Raw genomic sequence first — 22,499 nt, 5'->3', positions numbered from 1 at the left:
TCAGCTTCAGCAGTAGAGGTAGACACAGAGTGCTGCTTCTTGCTATACCAGGAAACCAACCGACGTCCTAGAAATTGACAGCTTCCAGACGTACTCTTCCTATCAATCCTGCATCCTGCATAATCAGAATCTGTATAGCCGGTTAAGTCAAAACCAGTATTCTTAGGGTACCAAATACCTAAACCAGGTGTACCCTTAAGATATCTAAAGATTCTTTTGACGGCTATAAGATGTGATTCTTTAGGATCAGCTTGGAACCTAGCACACAAACATGTTGCAAACATGATATCTGGTCTACTTGCAGTAAGATAAAGTAGAGAGCCAATCATACCACGATAGCTTGTGATATCAACTTTCTTACCAGATTTATCCTGGTCAAGCTTTGTGGCAGTGGCCATGGGTGTCTTTGCCGGTGAAGAGTCTTCTAGATTGAACTTCCGAAGAAGATCTCTGACATACTTGGATTGGCAAATGAATATTCCATCTTCCTTTTGGCTTACTTGAAGACCAAGAAAGTAGGACAGCTCACCCATCATACTCATCTCATAGTTACTCTGCATCAACTTAGCAAATCTCTTGCACAAGTTATCGTTAGTAGAACCAAATATAATATCATCAACATATATTTGTACAAATATCATATCTTTATCATGCAATTTGTAAAAGAGAGTTTTGTCTATGACACCTCTAGTAAAGTTGTTTTCTATTAAAAACTCAGAGAGAGTGTCATACCATGTCCTTGGTGACTGCTTGAGTCCATAGACAGCTTTGAATAGGAAGTATACAAAATCAGCAAACTCTGGATTTTCAAAGCCAGGGGGCTGTTCCAGATATACTTCTTCTTCTAGCTTTCCATTCAGAAATGCACTTTTCACATCCATTTGATATACCTTGAAGTTGGAGTGTGCAGCAAATGCAAGAAATATTCTGATGGCTTCAAGACGAGCAACTGGAGCATAGGTTTCATCGTAATCAATTCCTTCTTCCTGAGAATAACCTTTTGCAACCAGTCTGGCTTTGTTTCTTACAACAATGCCATCACCATCTAACTTGTTACGGAAGACCCATCTAGCTCCAATGGTAGATTTTCCTTTTGGTCTTGGAACCAGGGCCCAGACTTCTTGTCTCTCAAATTGATTGAGTTCTTCTTGCATGGCAAGAACCCAATCAGGATCAGCAAGTGCTTCTTCTATTTTCTTTGGTTCTAGTTGAGATAGAAACCCAGAGAATAGACATTCATTTGTCGTAGCACTTCTAGTCCTTACACCAACATCAGGATCACCAATAATCAAATCAAAGGGATGATCTCTGCTCCAAATCCTTTCCCTTGGAAGTTGTGTCCTTGATGATTCAGCAGTATTATCATTAAGCTGAAATGTGTGACTAGTTGATCCATCAGCTCCCCCTGAGTTGTTGCCAGGTTGACTTGATGATCCACCACTGGCATCAGTGGAATCTCCAGCATTATTGCTATTTCCTCCACCATTGCCTGGATCATCATCATTGTTGTCATCTCCTGTTGCAACCTCAGGTGGAACATCATCATCTGAATCAGAATCTGGATAGTTGTCAAACTTCAGAGATTCAGATGAATCAGCAGATTGTATACTTGGAAGTTTAGTGTCATCAAATGTAACATTGACACTAACTTTCACTGACAGAGTATCAATTATAAAAACTCTATAAGCATTATTTGTATAACCAACAAAAATTGCTTCAGAAGCCTTTGGTTCAAACTTGTTCAAGTTCTCTTCACCATCCTTGAGAACAAAACACTTGGCTCCAAAGACATGAAGATGTTTAACATATGGTTTCTTGTCTTTATACAAATGAAATGGAGTTTTCATATGATCCTTGTTGATCAAAGTCCTATTCTGGGTATAACAAGCAGTGGCCACAGCTTCAGCCCAAAAGTACAGTGGAAGCTTTGATTCAGCAATCATAGTCCTTGCAGCTTCAATCAGTGTACGATTCTTTCTTTCGACGACTCCATTCTGCTGAGGAGTCCTTGGTGCTGAATACTGCCTTCTAATTCCCTTTTCAGAGTAAAAGTTGATTAGAGTTTGATTCTTAAACTCAGTTCCATTGTCTGATCTTACAGCTTTTACAGGAACACCTTTTTCCAACTCAACCAACTTGATATGATCAATTACTGTCAGGGGAGTTTCATCCTTGGAAGAGAGGAAGTAAACCCAAGTAAATTTCGAGAAGTCATCCACAATGACTAAGGCATATCTTCCTCCATCAATAGATGCAACATTCACGGGGCCAAACAAATCCATATGCAACAAATGAAGTGGATCTGTAATGGTATTGATGGTTTTGCCTTTGTGAGATGCTCTCTTCGCTTTTCCTTTCTGACAAGCTTCACAAAGATCATCAGTTGAGAATTCCAGGGAAGGCAACCCTCTCACTAGATCTCTCTTGACTAGAGAGTTCATGGTTTTGAAGTTGAGGTGTGAGAGCTTCTTATGCCATAACCAACTATCTTCAGCAGACGCTTTGGCGTAGAAACAGTGAACTTCGTTTCCTGGTCCTGAAGACAAATCAGCTACGAATATATTGCCTTTCCTTATGCCACATAGTGAAGGACGCTTATCCTTGATATGTTTGATGATACATATCTCCTTTTCAAAATGAACATAATAACCTTTGTCACAGAATTGACTGACACTCAGGAGATTATGTCGAAGTCCTTCAACTATTGCAATATCTTCTATGATGATCCTCCCAATTTTGTACTTGCCATATCCCACAGTACGACCTTTGCTATTATCAGCAAAACTGACTGTAGGGCCAGCTCCTTCTCTTATGTCCTCCAGCAGGGATTTGTTGCCAGTCATGTGCATTGACGCTCCACTGTCAAGCACCCAGGTAACACGAACAACTCCACTGGCACCCTGCAAAAGACAACTTGATTAGACAGTCTTTGGGACCCACACTTGATTGGGTCCGGCAGTCTTAAAGAACTGATTTCTATCAGGTAATACAACAGAGCCTCTTGGACTGATACTTGGTTCAGATTTGACTGAACTTACTTCCTTAACAACAGCCTTATAAACCTTGGTTTTAGGCTTTGGAACATAAGTCTCCTTTCTCTTGTGAGAAGGACTAGCAGTCTTTGATCTAGCATGCTTGTTGTTTGTGTGTTGTCTAGGTGATGTGTTTTCATTTTTAGCATGCAAATTTTTAAAATAAGCAGACATCAAATTGAAAGCACAAGTCATACAATTATCAACACTACAAGATTTATGACATGCATCAAAAGCAGGAGCAACAGAAGTATCAGTCACAGTAGTAGGAACATCAATAGATTCTACTCTAACCTTATTATCAGATTTAAAGTTCTCAGTAGAATGACATCTATTGTTCTTGTTCTTACTATTAACAAAATTATTGGGCTTGTTGAATTTAGTTCTCTCAGAGTTGACACCTAAACCAGCTTTAGGCAACCTAACATTGCCTTTCACTTTAATTGGTTTCAGGTTTGTCAGAATCTCATCTCTCATCTCATTACTCTCTTTCATTTTAAGGTCTTCCTGTTTTAGTTCATATCTAATGACAACAGGAGTCTCTAAAAGAGGTTCAGCTTCTGAGGTTTTAAACAAAGGTTTAAGGGAATCTTTCAAAACAAAAGGAATCCCTCTCTCTTCAGCACTCTTCTTAAAAGGAGTAATGTTACTAGCCTTACCTACAGATTTGTTATAGTCAAAGCCTATTCCAACAGTTCTCTTGATCTCTTGTTTATCATTGAGTTCTTTGACTATCAAGGAGGCATCCTTAAAGGCTTTACATTTCACTTTCTCTTCGTCTAGCTGAAGTCTTAAAGCAATCTCACCTTTCTCTAGAACTTTGACTTTAGCACATTGTAATCCTAAGTCCATAGTCAATTGTTCTATTTTAGGTTTTAATACTTTCATCTCATTCATTTTATAAGCATGAATTTCTAAGACTAAAGTATCAATTTTAAGATTAGCAGCTTTCATCCTTTTAATAGCATCATCTCTTTCAAGTCCTAATTGCATAAACAGTTTAGGGCATGTAGGATCTACCTGAAAGCTTCCAGCAGGAGGAGGTGAAGATGATCCAGTAGTAGCCATGAAAGCAACATTCCCTAGCTGCTCCTCTTCATCACTATCTGTATCATCCCAGCTTTTGCCTTCTGCCAGATAAGACTTGCTTTTGAAACCTTGACTTCCAGAAGTACCATGATGCTTTCTAACCAGTGCATCATACTTCTGCTTCAGCTCATCATACGAATCTTTTCTTTTTCCTTGAACCTTGGGCTGTTTGCATTCAGTTGCAAAGTGTCCAGGTTCACCACAATTGAAGCATTTGAACTTGCTTCTGTCCACCATCCCAGTTTTATATCCTCCTTTACTTGTAGAAGATGAATAGCCTCCCTTCTGAAACTTACTAACAGTAGGTTTGTATTTATAGGAAGGGTTCTTCCGGAATCTCATGTTTCCAAACTTCTTGGCAAACAGTGATAGAGATTGATCTTCTAACTGTTCCAGCTCTTCCATTGTATAGAACTCTTCATCACCACTGGTAGAAGCAGTCTGACCCATCTCAGGTACAACAAATTCCTGAGTAGTCTCAGAAGGAACAACAACATCCTTCTTCTTTTCTTCCAGTACAGGTGACTCAACAACTAGAGCTCTCGAATGGTTCTGTGTTTTACCCCAGCCATATCTCTGTTTACTCTGAACTTGCTCCAGTTCATAAGTTTTCAAAACTCCGTAGAGTCTTTCCAGAGAAATCTCATTCAGGTCTCTGCTTTCCCTGATGGCAGTGATTCTGTGTTCCAGATGTTCAGGAAGGGTTAAGAGAAACTTCATGTTGACCTCTTTCTTGTCGTAGAATTTCCCATTCAGATTTAAATTATTTATCAAATTATTAAGTCTGATAAATACTTCTGAAATCCCTTCACCGGGATGAGAACCAAACTGTTCATACTGGGCCATCAGTATCTCTTTCTTGTTTTCCCTAACTTCCTCTGAGCCTTCATTGATAATCTCTAATGTATCCCAGATTTGCTTGGCGTTCGTACAATTTACAACAGCATTGTACATTACTGGGTTTAGAGATTCAACCAAGATTAGTTGAAGAGCATCATCTAAGTTCATCTGATCACTCTCTTCGTCTGTGTACTCAGAAAGTTCTTTCGGAATGACCTGATGAGGTATCAACACACCATCCTCTTCGTGTGCTAATATGACCTTCATCGGAGTAGTAACACCTTTGTCTAAAATCCCGATGTATTTTCTGTTCGCAGTTCGGAGGAATAAGAACATATGCCTTTTCCATAGGCCAAAGTGTTCCTGGCTGAACGGTGGGATTTTAATGCTACTGATCTTTTGCGTACTCATTTTTTAGGAATTTAAAGTGAATAGTGTTTGGAGAGATTTAGATTTTTGAAAGAAAAATATTTTTAATCAAAATTAATTTTTGGAATAAAATTAATTCGAATAAAAAATATTTGGACGTTACAGAGTGTGTATAGGATCTGATACGGAAAAATGGTATCAACCGCTCTGATGCCAATTGTTAGGTCCAGATATGATTGTAGAAGGGGGGGGGTTGAATACAATCAGTACCAAATCGTCGCGGAAGTGAATCTGATTGAATATGATTTGTTAATCAGATTATAATTAATTAATATAACAATGTTTGAAGTCGTTATATAATTAATATGGTTCAGTTTTAATGTCCACTAAAGTTCGTAGAATAAATTCGACAGGGTATATTCTAGATTTAGTGATTAAAACAACCGGGTTATCAAAGCACAGAAAACTGTGGATATAACGAACAAGCAAGTTACTAACAACTTGAAAGCTTTACAAATGCTTTGAATACAAAGTGAATGAACACTTTCAAATGAAGAAACCAAGCCATATTTATAGGCAAGGCTTTGTACATGCAAGACAATCACTAGACAAGACAATTACAAGCTAGCAAAGACAATTACAAGAAGGGTAAGACAATCTAGGCTTGGGCAAGACAATAAGGGGCAAGGGAAGACAATCTCAGATTGTCTACCAAGCTTCAACCAAGTCAGTAAGACAATCAAAAGGGAAGGGAAGACAATTCCTTTGTCAGAAAGACAAACACTACAAACGGCAAGACAATGGAGGATTGTCTTGCACACCTTAAGCATTCGGCAAGACAAGACAAACAGATTGTCTTGCTGGAAGTGTGTCTCTCGGCAAGACAAGACAAACAGATTGTCTTGCAGACTTACACATGCCTTCGGCAAGACAATCTTCAAGGATTGTCTTGCACACCATTGAAATGAATCGGCAAGACAATTAGAGATTGTCTTGCTGATTCAATCAAGGCTAATGCAGACAATGAAGAATTGTCTTGGAAGCATGATGAATCCACTCGGCAAGACAATCCAGAATTGTCTTGCTGAGGTGATTTTTGTGATTAAATAAAGAAATAAAATGGTATATTAAAATAGAAAATTATTCACTTAATTAATTTAATCATATAAATTCATAAATTAAATTAATTCGAGAGTGAATTAATTTAATAAATAAATTACATAATTAATATAATTATTTGAGAAGTGAAATAATAGTCTATTAAAATATTTAATCACACAATCTTCAGTAGAACAACTTCCGGTCTTCTTTAAACTTGAATAATTTCTTCTTGATTTGTCGAACGAGCGAACTACCACTTCTGCTTGACTTCAAATATTTAATTTGGATAACTGATACATAGATGTACTGTCTGGTTCATCTGTATCTAGTTAAATCAAATATTCTTCGTCAAATAAACAATAAGAATTTGGTTAGTTCGTCGAGTCTTCGTCTTGTACGTACATCTTCATTAAATGGAATCTTCTGATGAAATAAAGTATAGAAACTTTATGTCTTCTGAATTCCTGGACGTGCCACAAAAGATTATTTGTGCACTGAGGCTTGAACATATTAATGAACTTCTTTCAGTGGCGTGCAGCAGCATCCTGAACTTATCTGACATATGATTTCCATAAATCATTTGACGTTCTTCGTACTGATTCCGATGACTTGCTATTTACTGAGCTTTCTTATCTGAGTTGAGTTGTACCTCTTTAAATACAAATAGGCTGAACATATGCCTTTCATATTCTCGTTCTCCTAAAGCTGAAAGACACACCAAAACGAATTAATCCTAGAGTCAGAGAGAGGCAGACGTTTTTCTCAAGGAGACAGCTAGGGTTTTGGGTTTTCGGAGCTTTAAGGAGAGGCACACCTTGGGAGATCGAAGGCCACACTTCGTCCAAGGAGAATCAAGGAATACAGTAGAAGACGTGGATTTGAATCGCTTGTGCCGTAGCGATTAAGGTTAATATTCTGTTCGAACTTTTGATAAGTATCATAAAACGCAGGGCCAAGATCCCATTGTTCCTACAATGGCATCAGAGCCAGGTTGCGGTTCTGCGATTTATGATATGCAGTCCATGTCATGATTATATATGCATGTATATAGTGATTCTGTGATGCAGGTCGTTGTCCACTATTATGGCCGTGTTTTAATTATTCTGTTATGTTTGGATTCCATGTGGTTCATCGTGGCTGTTGTAAATCACGAGGGTTGATCGTGATAGTTTAATCTTGTAATTCAATTTGTAATTGTTTTAGATTATGATCTGATGTAATAGAATAGGCTGGTTCGCCTGTACAATTTGTATGTAATAGTTTGATCAACGGGGCTGCAAGAAACAGAGATCTTCCGCTGCTGCGATCTGTTGCCGCTGCTATTTAGGGTAACTTTTGCATACGATGTCCGATTTGGGCGCATAATATCTTTTCGGGGACGGCAGAACTAGACGTAGTCCATTTGGTGCAGTTTTTCAGGGCGTTCTGAGGCTGTTTAGGCCTCCAAACGGGCTCTCGAAGATTTTCGGAATTTTTTGAAGGATGATTTCGAAGATGTTTTTCCGGGGCCATAATAGTGGATGTGTTTCATTATGTTTTACATAATTTCTGCCTTTTCTTGATTATTGCTACTATGTGTTTCTTGTCTGTGTTGTTATGCCATGTGATACTAACCCTTCGCATGCTAGAATGACATGGACATAGGGATGTTTTTAATTAATGGTTTAATCATGCTAGTATGCTGCCATGTTATGTGTTCTTTATGTGTTCTTTATGTTGCTATAACCATGATAATATGCATGTGGACTTCGAAGAAATAACATAGGGCGATGCATCTAGATTAAAATCCTCAAAGTAAATTCTAAGTGGGAGAGGGAGTTAATATGGTATTAAATCCCATGGTCTCCATCATTGTTTGTATGTAATTTAACATATAAGGCGAATATAAATTATGTATACGTCACCCATCGTGGCATGTAATTTATGGTGCCTAGAATGTTATAGATATTACTGGAACAAACTTCTTGAATTAATACGAATAGATACGAATTTTCTTTATCTCTGATTTGGGGCGATTTCTAAGGCTTATGGGTATAAGTGAGACCGATGTGACTCCTCCACTGCCTAGAAGTCAAACCAGACACGAATATTGAATTGAAGTATTCTATTCGAGAAATATTGGAAGGTATACATGCCGCCCATCGTGGCGTACCAAGTTCCATAGGTTTCGGGTAATTTAAGATTTGATGATGGTATACACTTAGCTATGAAAAATAATATAGACCACCCCAACGTGGCTTATTGTTTAGTAATAGGACCGAAGTAACGTTTAAACAAATATAGGTGGTATACATGTCACCCATCGTGACATACCAGAAACTTATGGTGTTTAAACGTTAGTACATTTAATTTTAATAATTGTTAGAGGAACCAATAGGACTTAATTTTTTATGCACCCTTCTTTATGTGTAATGTGATTTTTTCATGCATGATTCTCAGGATATAATGGGGTTTAATCCACTGTTCACCATACTTAAGGATAACAAACTTACCGGACCTAACTATATTGAATGGAAACGTAATTTGGACATTGTGTTGACTGCTGAGGAGTACAAGTTTTGCACTTATGAACCCAAGCCTGAGCAGCCCGCTGCTGATGCTCCTGATGAGGAGAAAGAGTATTATAAGCGGTGGACAAAGGCTGATGAGATGTCGCGATGTTACATTCTGGCAGCAATGTCGGGTGTTTTGCAGCATCAGCATCAAGCTATGGCCACTGCTTCGGATATGCTCTTTAATCTCAAGGAACTTTTTGGAGATCAGAATAGGGCTGCTAGGCAAGTAGCCATGAAGGCTTTAATGAACACTCAGATGGCTGAAGGTACACCTGTAAGGGATCATGTTCTCAAGATGATGTCACATCTGAATGAGATAGAGATCCTTGGTGCGGAGCTTGACGGGGAAACCCAGATTAACATTATCCTTATGAGCTTGCCCAAGAGTTTTGAGCAGTTCCGCTTGAATTACAACATGAACAAGAGGCAGTATAGTCTTGCGGAACTGCTGACAGAACTTCAGGCAGCTGAAGGATTATTTCGCCAGAGTGTTCAAGTGAATGTGGTTGAGAAAGGTTCTTCCTCTAAGCCGAAAGGCAATAAGAAGAAGAAAAAGGCTCAGACACAGAAAGCTGTGAAGGCAGTGGGTGTTCAAGGTGGTGTGAAAAAGCCTAAAGGGAAGTGCTACCGGTGCAAGCAGTCGGGTCACTGGAAAAAGGATTGTCCTCTTCCTAAGAAGACAAACAATACTGGTATGTCTCTTTCTCTAGTTACAGAAACATTTGTAGCGGCTATATCTACGAGCACTTGGTGTGTAGATACTGGAGCCACTGATCATGTTTGTAACTCTATGCAGGGGTTCCAGCAATCCAGAATGCTTAGAGATGGTGAGATCTACGTGTTCATGGGAGATGCTACGAAAGTAGCAGTAGTTGCAGTAGGAGTTATTCATTTATCTTTTAGTTCTGATAGGATTTTGGTTTTGAACAATTGTCTTTATGTACCTTCTTTTAGAAGGAATTTGATTTCGGTTTCTAAACTTGCTATGGATGGTTATAATGTTTATTTGGATCGTAATGTTTCTATTATGATGAATAAACGGATTATATGTTCTGGTACATTGCAAGACAATTTGTATATAATTAATCCTAGTCAACCCGCACTGCAACTACAACATAGGGTATTGAACAACACATCTTCTACCTCTAATAAAAGAAAGGAACCTTCTAGTTTGAACCAAACATATCTTTGGCACTTGAGATTAGGTCATATTAACTTGAGGAGGATTCAAAGACTGGTAGTAGACGGGCCTTTAGGCTCATTGGCAGTGGAGCCATTTCCAGTTTGTGAATCCTACTTGGAAGGTTAAATGACCAAAAGGCCTTTTAAGGCAAAGGGGAATAGAGCCAAAGAAGTGTTAGGATTGGTTCACTCTGATTTATGTGGACCTATGAATATCCAAGCAAGAGGTGGTTATGAGTATTTCGTCACTTTTATTGACGATTATTCTAGATATGGATACGTTTATTTGTTGCACCGTAAGTCTGAGTGCTTTGAGAAATTCAAAGAGTACAAAGCTAAAACGGAGAAGCGACATAATAAAAGTATCAAGTCACTACGATCTGATCGTGGTGGCGAATACTTGCTTGGGGAATTCAGGGAATATTTATCAGAGAATGGGATAGAATCCCAGTTGACTGCACCAGGCACACCCCAGCAGAACGGTGTAGCAGAGAGAAGGAACCGGACTCTTTTAGAGAGTGTTAGATCGATGATGAGTTATTCGGATTTACCCAAGTCCTTTTGGGGACATGCCTTAGAGACAGCAGCTTATCTTCTGAACTTAGTACCTTCTAAGTCGGTTCCTAAAACCCCTTTAGAATTGTGGACCGGGGACAAACCGAGTCTGAGACACATTCGGATATGGGGTTGTCCAGCACATGTGTTGAACAAGAACGCGACTAAGCTAGAATCTCGTACAGAAGTAAAGCTGTTTGTAGGCTACCCCATGGGAACAAAAGGTTATTTATTTTATAGTCCTAAGGATCGGGATGTCACTGTTAGCACCAATGCAAGATTCTTAGAGGAAGACTATATAATGAATCACAAACCCATGAGTAGTATCGTTTTAGAGGAATTAGTGGGAGGGACGAATAATGAACATGTAGTACAAGTAGAACAACCACAGCAGACTGTGCAACCGGTCACTAATACCGCACCAGTTCCTCGTCGTAGTGGGAGGGTTGTTCGACAGCCCGACAGATTCATGTTTTTGGGAGAGTCTTCGGACTTGGTCTCTGGTGAACATGATGATGATCCCCGGACATACGAAGAGACAATACAGGATAAAGATGCAAGTCTTTGGCAAAAGGCAATGGATTCTGAGATGGAATCAATGTATTCTAATCAGGTCTGGGAGCTCGTGGAACCACCCAAAGGTGTAAAACCTATTGGATGTAAGTGGGTCTACAAGAAAAAGAGGGGATCAGACAAAAATGTGAAAGCCTGGAAAGCAAGACTTGTTGCGAAAGGGTATACTCAGAAAGAAGGTATCGATTATGAGGAAATCTTTTCGCCAGTAGTCATGCTTAAGTCAATCCGTATTCTTTTATCTATAGCAGCTCATCTCGATTATGAGATTTGGCAAATGGATGTCAAGACAGCTTTCCTTAATGGAAATCTTGAGGAAACCATCTATATGCAGCAACCAGAGGGATTCATTAAAGAAGGCCAAGAGCATCTTGTATGTAAGCTGAAGAGGTCTATTTATGGACTTAAACAAGCTTCTAGGTATTGGAACATTCGCTTTGATCAGGCAGTCCAGTCATATGGATTTGATCAATGTCCAAGCGAAGCATGCGTGTATAAGAGATGTGAGGGAAATGCAGTGGTTTTTCTAGTGCTTTATGTTGATGACATTTTACTCATTGGAAACAATGTTAATATGTTTTCTTCAATAAAGGCATGGCTGTTCAAACAATTTATAATGAAGGACTTAGGTGAAGCAGCATACATCCTTGGGATCAAACTTATAAGGGATCGCAAGAAAAGGATGTTGGCTTTATCTCAGGAGCCCTATATAGATGACGTATTAGCTCGTTTTAACATGCAGGACTCCAAGAAGGGTAATTTACCCTTCAGACATGGAGTTACTCTATCAAAGAGGCAATGTCCTTCGACACCTAAGGAGATAGAGAACATGAAGGCAGTTCCTTATGCTTCGGCATGTGGGAGCCTAATGTATGCAATGTTATGTACGAGGCCTGATATCTGTTTTGCCGTGGGCATGGTTAGCAGATACCAGTCAAACCCAGGACAAGAACATTGGAGTGCTGTAAAAGCAATACTCAAGTACCTGCGAAGGACTAAGGAGTATATGCTGGTTTACAAGTCCTCTGATTTAGTGCCTCTGGGATATACCGATTCGTATTTCCAGACGGATAAGGATAAGAGAAAGTCCACCTAGGGATGTGTTTTTACTTTGGGAGGTGGAGCCGTAATATGGAGGAGTGTGAAGCAGAAATGCATCGCGGACTCAACCATGGAAGCCGAATATGTGGCAGCCTCGGAGGCAGCCAAAGAGGCTATATGGTTCCGAAACTTCCTGCTGGATTTGGGTGTGGTTCCTAATTTGCCACAGCAAATCACGATTTATTGTGATAACACTGGTGCTGTGGCGAATACCAAGGAACCACGGGCCCATAAGGCAGCGAAACACATAGAGCGTAAGTATCACCTCATACGACAGTTCGTTAAGCGAGGAGATATCATTGTGGCTGATATAGCATCGAAGGATAACCGGGCAGATCCTTTCACGAAGAGCTTACCAGCTAAGGCTTTTCAGGAGCACGTGGAAGCGATAGGAGTCAGATACTTGGTCACATAGTTATTATAGTTGGTAGTGGATTGCTTGTAATAAATACTAATATACTCAAAGAATATCTTGAGTATAAGTGGGAGATTGTTAGGGTTATACTAAAATATTCGTTTGAAGTATATAACAATTATTTGAGAATCTTGAATGCATGTTTTCACATTGTCTGTATATTATATATTGTAGACAATCTAGTATGAAATGGGATGGCAGAAGATTAGATTGTCAGACTCCTTATATAATATAATAAAGGGTTCACAGTCGAGGTGGTGTTAGACAAACCACAGGAATGGCTGAAGTATTATTTGGAAATAGTTTATCTTGACTATTGAATAATACTTATATACTTTGTGTATATTGAACGGGATCAAAATAGTAGAATAATTGTTTCTTTAATTCTGACAATAAAGAACTAAGATTCTATGATGTTATTAATGCTTAAGTTCTTAATCCGGATATAGTGATTGACACTTGTATTTAATGCACATGCCTTGACTCATAAATTAAGTAATTTATTTTAAATTACGAATTTATGTATTGGGCAATGACATTATATACAGAGTGGGATATTGACTATAAAAGGAAACCGTGTCCGAAAAATATATTCGGGTGATGATGTCCTCTTGAAAGCTCATAAAGATAATTATGCTTTAGTCCTGCAGGCAGATTTGTTCTTGCATAATTATAAGGTTGAGTGGATGATCAAGGATAAAAGATATTAATTAAATTAATTGTCAGAAATTAATTTAATTAATGGATATGCGATATCTTAAACATGGGGAATTTATAAGCAATTAATATGGGAGCCGAATTAAATAATTAATTTACGGAATTAGGAAAGGTAGTGCAAATATTAGTTCTTTAGTGGATAGAATTAATATTTAATGACATTGGGCCTGGCCCGGAATGTCATTAGAAGGCCTGACCTAATGATCCATGATCCCTGCTGTAGCCTATATATATTCTCGTTCTCCTAAAGCTGAAAGACACACCAAAACGAATTAATCCTAGAGTCAGAGAGAGGCAGACGTTTTTCTCAAGGAGACAGCTAGGGTTTTGGGTTTTCGGAGCTTTAAGGAGAGGCACACCTTGGGAGATCGAAGGCCACACTTCGTCCAAGGAGAATCAAGGAATACAGTAGAAGACGTGGATTTGAATCGCTTGCGCCGTAGCGATTAAGGTTAATATTCTGTTCGAACTTTTGATAAGTATCATAAAACGCAGGGCCAAGATCCCATTGTTCCTACAGTACCATAGGTTTTAAATTAGTGAAACCAAGTTCTTCCAGTAAACAAACTAACCAAGTAATTTCTGATGCAGCGTTCGACATGGCTCTGTACTCAGCTTCTACTGAGCTTTTAGACACGATTCCTTGTTTCTTTGACTTCCAACTAACTGGAGATTTGCCAAGTAACATTACATAACCAGAAATGGATCTCCTAGAGTCTTGGCAAGCTCCCCAATCAGAATCAGTAAACGCTTGTAAGACTAACTGATCAGTAGCATGCAAGGTGATTCCTTGTCCTGCAGTAGACGCAACATACTGTAAAGTATGGTTTAACGCCTGAAAATGTGGCACCCTTGGATTCTGTAAAAACTGACTGAGGTGTTGTACAGTAAAAGCCAGGTCAGGTCTAGTATTAGTTAAAAAGTTCAATTTTCCTACCAAGCTTCTGTACTTTTCAGGATCTGAAAATAATTCTCCCTCATCAGCTCTTAACTTGAGGTTGAGTGGTAAAGGAGTGACCACAGATTTAGTTGTATCAATGTTTGCCTCTTGCAATAATTCCCTAGTGAACTTGGCCTGAGACATTGTAATTCCAGATGCAATATAGCCAATCTCAATTTCAAGAAAAAAACTTAGTTGGCCAAGGTCTTTAATACTGAATGTGATGTGAAGATGCTCCTTAAGTTGCTGTATCTCATCCTTATTATCACCTATGATGATAATATCATCCACATACACAGCAATAATTGTGGTATACTGGTTTTCTCTCTTGATAAATGATGAATAGTCATTTTTTGACTGAATGAATCTTTTGAGCTGTAATTCCCCTAGCAGTTTGGCAAACCACATTCTTGAACCCTGTTTTAAGCCATAAAGTGACTTGATTAGTCTGCACACATATCCTGGTGGATGTGAGTAACCTTCAGGTGGTCTCATGTAAACTTCTTCATTTAAATCTCCATGAAGAAAAGCATTATTGATATCTAATTGATGCAAACCCCAATTCTTGCTGGCAGCTAGAGCTAGAATACATCTGACAATGGTCATTTTAATGACTGGTGAAAATGTTTCCTGATAATCTATGCCCCATTTCTGATTAAAACCTTTGGCCACCAATCTTGCTTTAAATCTTTCTACACTGCCATCAGCCTTCAGTTTTATTTTGTATACCCACCTGCATCCTATAGGCTTCTTACAAGCTGGTAAAGGAACCAGTTCCCAAGTTTTGTTATGCTGTAAAGACTGCAGCTCTTTATCCATTGCTTCCACCCATCTAAGGTCTTTACAGGCTTTCATATAGCTGGTAGGTTCCACCAAAGTGGAAGTGTTAGCAATGAAGGCATGATGTTGAGAAGACAGAAATTGTGATGATATGAGATTACACCATTGTCCATTCTCAGAGTACTGCACATGACTGTTATTCAAGACAAAATCCTTTAAAAACGAAGGAGGCTTTGGGACTCTTGTGCTTTTTCTAAGTAGTAAGTCTGAATTGGCAGATTCAGAACTAGTGTGAGCAGAATCTGTAGAGCTTTGTCCATGTTCAAATGAACTGGTATTCTGCTCAGTATGATGATCAGTAAGAAAGGCTTCTGGTATTTCATACTCAGGTATGACTGTATTGTTAGTCACAACTGGTAAAAAGAACTGAAACTGGCCAGATTTTGTGACATCATGTGAAAAATGAAATGGAAAGTGTTGCTCATGAAATATCACATCTCTAGAAATAGTAATTTGAAGAGTATCAGTATTGAGTACCTTGTAACCTTTCTTTCCAGGAAGATATCCTAATAAGACATGTGGAACAGCTCTTTTGTCAAACTTTCCTCTGTGCTGTGAATTAGTAGAAACAAAACATAGGCATCCAAAGACCCTTAGAAATGACAGATCAGGTGGTTCTTTAAAAAACTTCTCATAAGGACTAATGTTGTGTAAAACAGGTAGCTATTTATTATATGCGTGGCACATAAAACACACTCACCCCAGTACTGACTTGGAACACTTGATTGAAAATAAAGAGCCCTTGAAGTGTCCAATAAATGTCTATGTTTGCGTTCTACTACTCCATTCTGCTGTGGAGTATTTACACAACTGCTTTGATGTTGAATACCTTTGGAGACATAGAATTTATGTAATTCTCCCCCACTTAATTCATATGCATTGTCTGTTCTAACAGTTTTCACAGAGCACCCATGTTGCTTTTTAATAAGAAGCACAAAATCTTGAAATATTTGCACAACATCAGATTTGTATTGAAGTAAAAATACCCAAATCATTCTGCTGAAGTCATCTACAACTGTAAGAAAATACCTACAATTGTTATAGGTGAGATCCTTATAGGGTCCCCATTCATCTAAATGCAACAAGGAACAAGGCTTGTCTGACTGACTTTGACTAATAGGAAATGACTGTCTAGTTTGTTTAGCAATAGGACAAATTTGACAGACTGTGGACAGCTTACAAGGTTTATCAAATATATCTTTGATGTGATGTAACATTGGAACTGGCAGGTGACCCATCCTAAGGTGCCATAGCTTGATCTTTGACTGGTCTGATTCTGTGACTAAAGCAGTTGACATGTTCTCTGAATTTTTGTGATGAACAGGCTGATCTTCTAGATAGTACAATCCACTGTGAAAACTACCAAGATGCATTGGTGTCATTGATGGACTCTGAAGAAAACAATTGTTATCATTAAATGTTACAGAACAAGACAAATCCCGACAGAGTTTTGGAATAGATATCAAATTGAAAGTGAATTCTGGAACGTAAAGAACATCTTTGAGAATGATATCATCATTTATTTTCACAGTGCCTATCTGAGATACCAATACTTGTTTTCCATTAGGTATTGTAACAGAAATGTCTGAATTCTGAATATTGCTACCAGATGAAAACATAGAGAGGTCATGACACATATGGTTAGTTGCTCCACTGTCAACTATCCATTTTGAAGTTGCCAGTGTAGCCAGACAGATCTTACCTGCAACATATGCACCTTTTGGGTGACTAGCGCCTGCAGACTCCTCATCATTCAGATTCTTTCCCAACAACTATAGAAGATGAGTATACTGAGCTTCAGTAAAACCAACATTTTTGTTATCAAGATTGGGATTACCCTCTGTGCCTTCAGCATGGACATTTGCAGCTGTTCTTGTGTCCCTATCCTGCTTATAATTTGGAGGATATCTATGCAGTTTGTAACATCTTTGAGAAGTATGGCTTGACATTTTGCAGTGGTCACAAAAGTAGTTGTTAAACCTGCCTTTGTTTTCTGTGTAGGCTTGTCTAGAGTTTTGTGTCTTGAATTTGTCAGGAAAAGGCCTTCTATTTGCAGCAAAGCCATAGGAGTATCATCACTTGTCTGAGATGGTGTATGAACCAATTTCTTGTGATTCTCTTCTTGCAACAACAATCTGTATGTATGGGAAATGGATGGCAAAGGTGACATGACCAAAATACTTCCTCTAATGACCTCAAATCCTTCATTCAGTTTCATGAGAAACTCAACAAGCCGTCTGTCTTCTTGAGATTTTACCAATCTTTGAGCACAATTTGTGCAGTCAGGTAATGGATCAATAACATCAAGTTGATCCCAGATCATCTTGATCTTAGTGTAGTAAGTAGACACGCTATCTTGCCCCTCTTTAATTTCATACAAACTCTGCTGAACATCATATAAAAGTGTACCAGACCATTGTCCATATCGTTCTTCAAGATTGAGCCAAATGTCCCTAGAAGTACGAAAATACAAAACACTACGAGCAATTGTTTGATCAAGAACACTAAGTAACCAAGATATCATCATGCTATTGCATCTTTCCCAAGATCGATAATGATCATCAGTAATAAGTGGCTTAGCAATAGTACCATCAATAAATCCAACTTTGTTTTTAGCAGACAAACTAATCAACATAGAACGTTTCCAATCACCAAAACCAGTACCATCAAATTGGAACGAAACTAGCTCCATACCAGGGTTATCAGATGGTTGAATATAGTATGGAGATGTGGAATTTTGACAGAGATCATAATATGTAGCCATTGATGACTAATCGAGATTTGTAGAAATTTGCAGAAATAGTTCAATCAAGAATGCAATAATAGAAAATCGACAACAGATCGATAAACAACAACAGATCGAGAGAGAAATAATCAACAATTCGATAGAGACACAAATTGCTAAAACATGAACAATCAGACAGATCGAAAAATGATAGATCGAAGCAATTCAACGCAACAAAATCGAAATTAGAGACGAAGAATCAATAGATCAGAGTGATTTTACCAAGTGAATGAATGCGAAAATGTCAATGCTCCAAGAACCGTTGTACAGGCTCTGATACCATGTCAGTTTTCTCAGAAAACTTCAAAATACTCCATTACTAAAACAATGTGTTACAGAAGCAAGCACAAGAATAACAACTAGGTACACTGTAATCTACCAGAGAATGAACTAAAGAGAGCTATCATAATAGTGTATAGAGAACTATTAACTAACTGACTAAAGACTACAGAGTGCATCTATATTTATACTATTGCTTGGTGGTGGTGGAGTGTAGAATCTGTTATAACTGCTTTGCTGATGTGTCATTGCTGATGTGACAGTTTGTAACAGACACGATCTGAGCTGAGCTACTCCTCACACTTGTTTGTGTCAAGTGGTTGTGACTGGATATATTTAACATCCTAAGGGATGGAAGGTAATATTCGATGGAGCTCAAAATGACCTTCTAAACTCAGATTCTCAGTTCACTTATGAATTTCCAACATGCTAAATCATTTTATGCATACTAATCATTCTTGTCTGCAAACATTTTGGATGGTGCATACAACACACAAGAATTCAAAGTACTTTGCCGATCCAGAAACATTTGATCCATCAAGATTTCAAGGGAGTGGACCTGCTCCACATGTGTCCAGGAAAAGAGTATGCTCGACTTGAAATACTAGTATTTATGTACAACGTTGTAACTAGATTCAAATTGGAGAAACTGAATTCCCAAGAGAAGATAGTCTTCCATGCTTCCCCTGTCCCAATGGAAGGTCTCCCAGTTCGCCTCATTCCTCACCAAACATAACTAGCCCTGCAATTCGATGATTGTATTTATTTTTAAGCTCCAAGTTCTCATGCAGATTGAGTTCCGATCTTTGTAAAATGTGTTACCTTACAGTTTACAGTATGTAATAAAATACTTTGAATAATTAATTTCTAAGATTAACTTGCCTCAAAAAATTCTATCAAATTGAACATCAATTTAACAATATTGAAGATTTTTAAGTTTGATGTGTCTTCGTCCCATACATTCTCGAGCATCATAGGCTATCATCAATTATCTTCCTCTAATCACTCTGGTACGGGTTAGACCAAGCAATTTGGTACACAATACGAACACAACACGTTAATGTTTGGATTTCAATTTTTACTGCACGAACACAAAAGTATATGGTTAATTAATGTCGGATATGGGTTTTCAATTTATATACATGAATGTATGCGATATAAATACATTTTCAAATAAATAAGTATATTTTTATGTAAAAAATATAAGTTTATATATAATATATATACATGTATAAATTTGTACACAATTATATGCAAATATAAGGATTTAATATATATATTTTTTATTAAAGAATGTATAAAAAGTATATTTTTCAAAAATATCATATTAAATTTTTATATTAAATGTATATGCGTTTCTCTCTGACTCTTCGAGCTCTGTCTGATCCATGACTTTTTATTTTTTTCAACTCTAAAGGGGTGTATTCGATTGAGATATTAATGGATTGTGTTTAGTTTATGAATTTTAATGGATTACATGTGATTTTGATTTTGGTATCCGTACATTCTACAGGTGTGTGACGACTAGAGTGTTGTCGTTTCGTTGACCATGTAACCTGAAGTTTGTAACCAATTTTACGGCCAGATGTTTACTAAAATAAATGATAAATTTTACAAGCACATGGTTATACTAAAACAATTGACCAATTTTGCAACCATACGTTTCTCATCAATTTTAGAACCAGACATTTGCTAAAATGATTGATAAATTTTAACTAAAATGATTGACAAATTTACAAGCATATGGCTTATACTAAAACAATTCACAAATTCTGCAACTAGACGTTTGTAATCAATTTTATACCTTTACATTTAAGTTTATTAAATTTGATCGTCCCATCATTGGCAAGTTTTATCGGTTATTACACTTTGTGCTATATTGCAAGTTATTTGTAAATATAGACCATGCATGATAAATGCTTTAGCACAAAAATTTAAAGCTTGCTGCAGCTAAGCTCAGACCGCATTTGCTTCTTACACTTGATATATGAAGTGAATTTTCTAGCTATGGAGTCACTATTGATCATGAATTCATATATACTTGCATTACTAATTCTTCCTGTATCACTCGTTTTCATTTTCTTTATTTCGCGAAAACCAGAGGATGGAGGCTCGAATGTAAAGTTCCCCCCAGGATCAGGGGGTGGCCACTGGTAGGTGAATCAATCCAGTATGCTCTGTTAGGTCCGCAAAAATTTATCAGCGAAAGAATGGAAAAATACTCTGCAAATGTATTCCAAACAGCCCAATTCGGAGAAAAAATGGCTGTCTTCTACGGGCCAGAAGGGAACAAAATGCTCTTCACCAAACTGGTCAGGTCCTGGTGGCCACTGTTTGTGAGAAAGCCCCTATATTTTCCGGACTTTGATGAGGGCGCCTCGATGGATGAAATCACAGCAGTCTTTCTGAGTTCTATAAATAATATTTTGAGTCCGGAAGCTCTTAAAGAGTACATTCTACTGATGGATCATTTGGCACGAGAGCACGTGGAGTCCGAATGGGCTGGTAAGGAGGTACTAGATGTGCTTCGAATGTCAAGGAAGTACACATTCGGTCTATCATGCAGATTTTTTAAGAATGTTGTTGATGATGAGCTTGTCAGAAAGCTGGCCAAGTACTTTGATCCTGTTGCTGATGGAATCTATTGTGTCCCTTTTGATCTGCCAGACACTGCTTATAATAGAGCCATTAAGGCTGGAAAATTGCTACGAGAGGAACTTATGAAGCTCGTTACTGAGAGGAAAAATGCAATGTTGATGGAGAATCCTAGTAATAACAAATCATTTACAGGTCAAGATTATCTTTCTCAATTGTTGCTGGTGACTGATGGCAAAGGGAAATATATGAGCGCAAAGGAGATATGCAACAACATTATTGGTTTGCTCTTCACGAGTTATGAGACCACAAGCACTGTTGTAACCTTTGTGCTCAAGTATTTATCCGAGCTTCCACATATCTATAACAAGGTTTACGAAGGTATCATTTTTATTTGTTTGTGCATTGTGATGGTCCAACTCACGCCCCTGCTTAATTCTCTAAAACCTGAAAAAATTACAGAACAAATGGAAATAGCCAATTCAAAGGAAATCGTCCAATCACTGAAGTGGGAAGACGTTCAGAAAATGAAATATTCTTGGAATGTGGTTTGCGAAGCTCTGAGGTTGATGCCAGCTGGTCAAGGTACCTTCAGAGATGCTATAACTGATTTTAAATTTGCCGGTATCACCATTCAAAAGGGAATGAAGGTATAATAACTAATAATGTACTTAATTCATTCTGCTCAAAAACCATTATTCTGTACACTTTACAAAAATGTTCCCTACTCAGAAAAATTCTATAGGACACTACATTTGCATAACTTGCTTTTACTTGTAGGCATATTGGACGACATATACCACACACTACAATCCGGAGTACTTTCATGAACCAGGAAAGTTTGATCCATCAAGATTTGAAGGGAATCGAATTGCTCCATTCATTTTTGTACCTTTCGGTGGGGGACGTAGAATGTGTCCTGGAAAAGAGTATGCTCGACTCGAAATTCTGGTTTTTCTGCACAACATTGTTACAAAATTCAGACTGGAGAATGTCAGTCCCAGAAAACTGTTGCATGTTTTCTCAGCACCGATGAAAGGTGTTTCACTTCGCCTAATCCCTCATAAGAAATGAACACTAGCTATATGTACTCTTAAATGCAACAAATTTTAAGAATGTACCCACGTAACACTATTATTAAGTGTTGTGTGAGTGTGTAAGTCCAGTGGCGTATCTATAGCCATAATATAGGGGTCACTTGAACCCATAAATTTTTTTATTTTATCTATATAATTATTATTATAATAAACTTTGAACTCATATTAGAAATCGGTTTGACCCCGATCCTCTCTGTAAACAAAAAAAAAGCAGCAAAATAATAAAACCCGCTTGCAAATCTTAATTACCTTCTACTTTTCGCTTAACACTTTATTATATCCACCCTCCCACTAAAGCACTAAACAAGAAGCAAATTAGGTATAATAATATAAAATGGATAGGTTTGTAACTAGAAGCAGATTTCCAATTCAACAAAAACAAGAAGTTGAATTGCGCAACCTTCCTGTAGATCCCGGATTGCAAATTCTAACTT

At 37.9% G+C, this 22,499-nt stretch overlaps 1 protein-coding gene and 1 pseudogene across 1 annotated transcript; both read left to right on the top strand.

Annotated features, from left to right (window-relative positions):
- Nucleotides 1–8,876: 8,876 nt before the first annotated feature.
- Nucleotides 8,877–9,539, top strand: LOC135152107 (uncharacterized; the record flags this gene model as incomplete). The annotated part of the gene is made up of 1 exon (XM_064091939.1): nt 8,877–9,539. A coding segment is annotated over exon 1 (663 nt), but the record flags the coding sequence as incomplete, so codon positions are not given.
- Nucleotides 9,540–20,380: 10,841 nt separating this feature from the next.
- On the top strand, nt 20,381–22,042 carry LOC108204073 (beta-amyrin 6-beta-monooxygenase-like; annotated as a pseudogene).
- The last annotated feature ends 457 nt before the right edge of the window (nt 22,043–22,499 follow it).

The sequence above is a fragment of the Daucus carota genome, chromosome 1 (genome assembly GCF_001625215.2).
Source record: "Daucus carota subsp. sativus chromosome 1, DH1 v3.0, whole genome shotgun sequence".
NCBI classification, from domain to species: domain Eukaryota; kingdom Viridiplantae; phylum Streptophyta; class Magnoliopsida; order Apiales; family Apiaceae; genus Daucus; species Daucus carota.
Note: the sequence above shows the minus strand (reverse complement) of the source record. Positions and strands in the feature narration are given on the sequence as shown.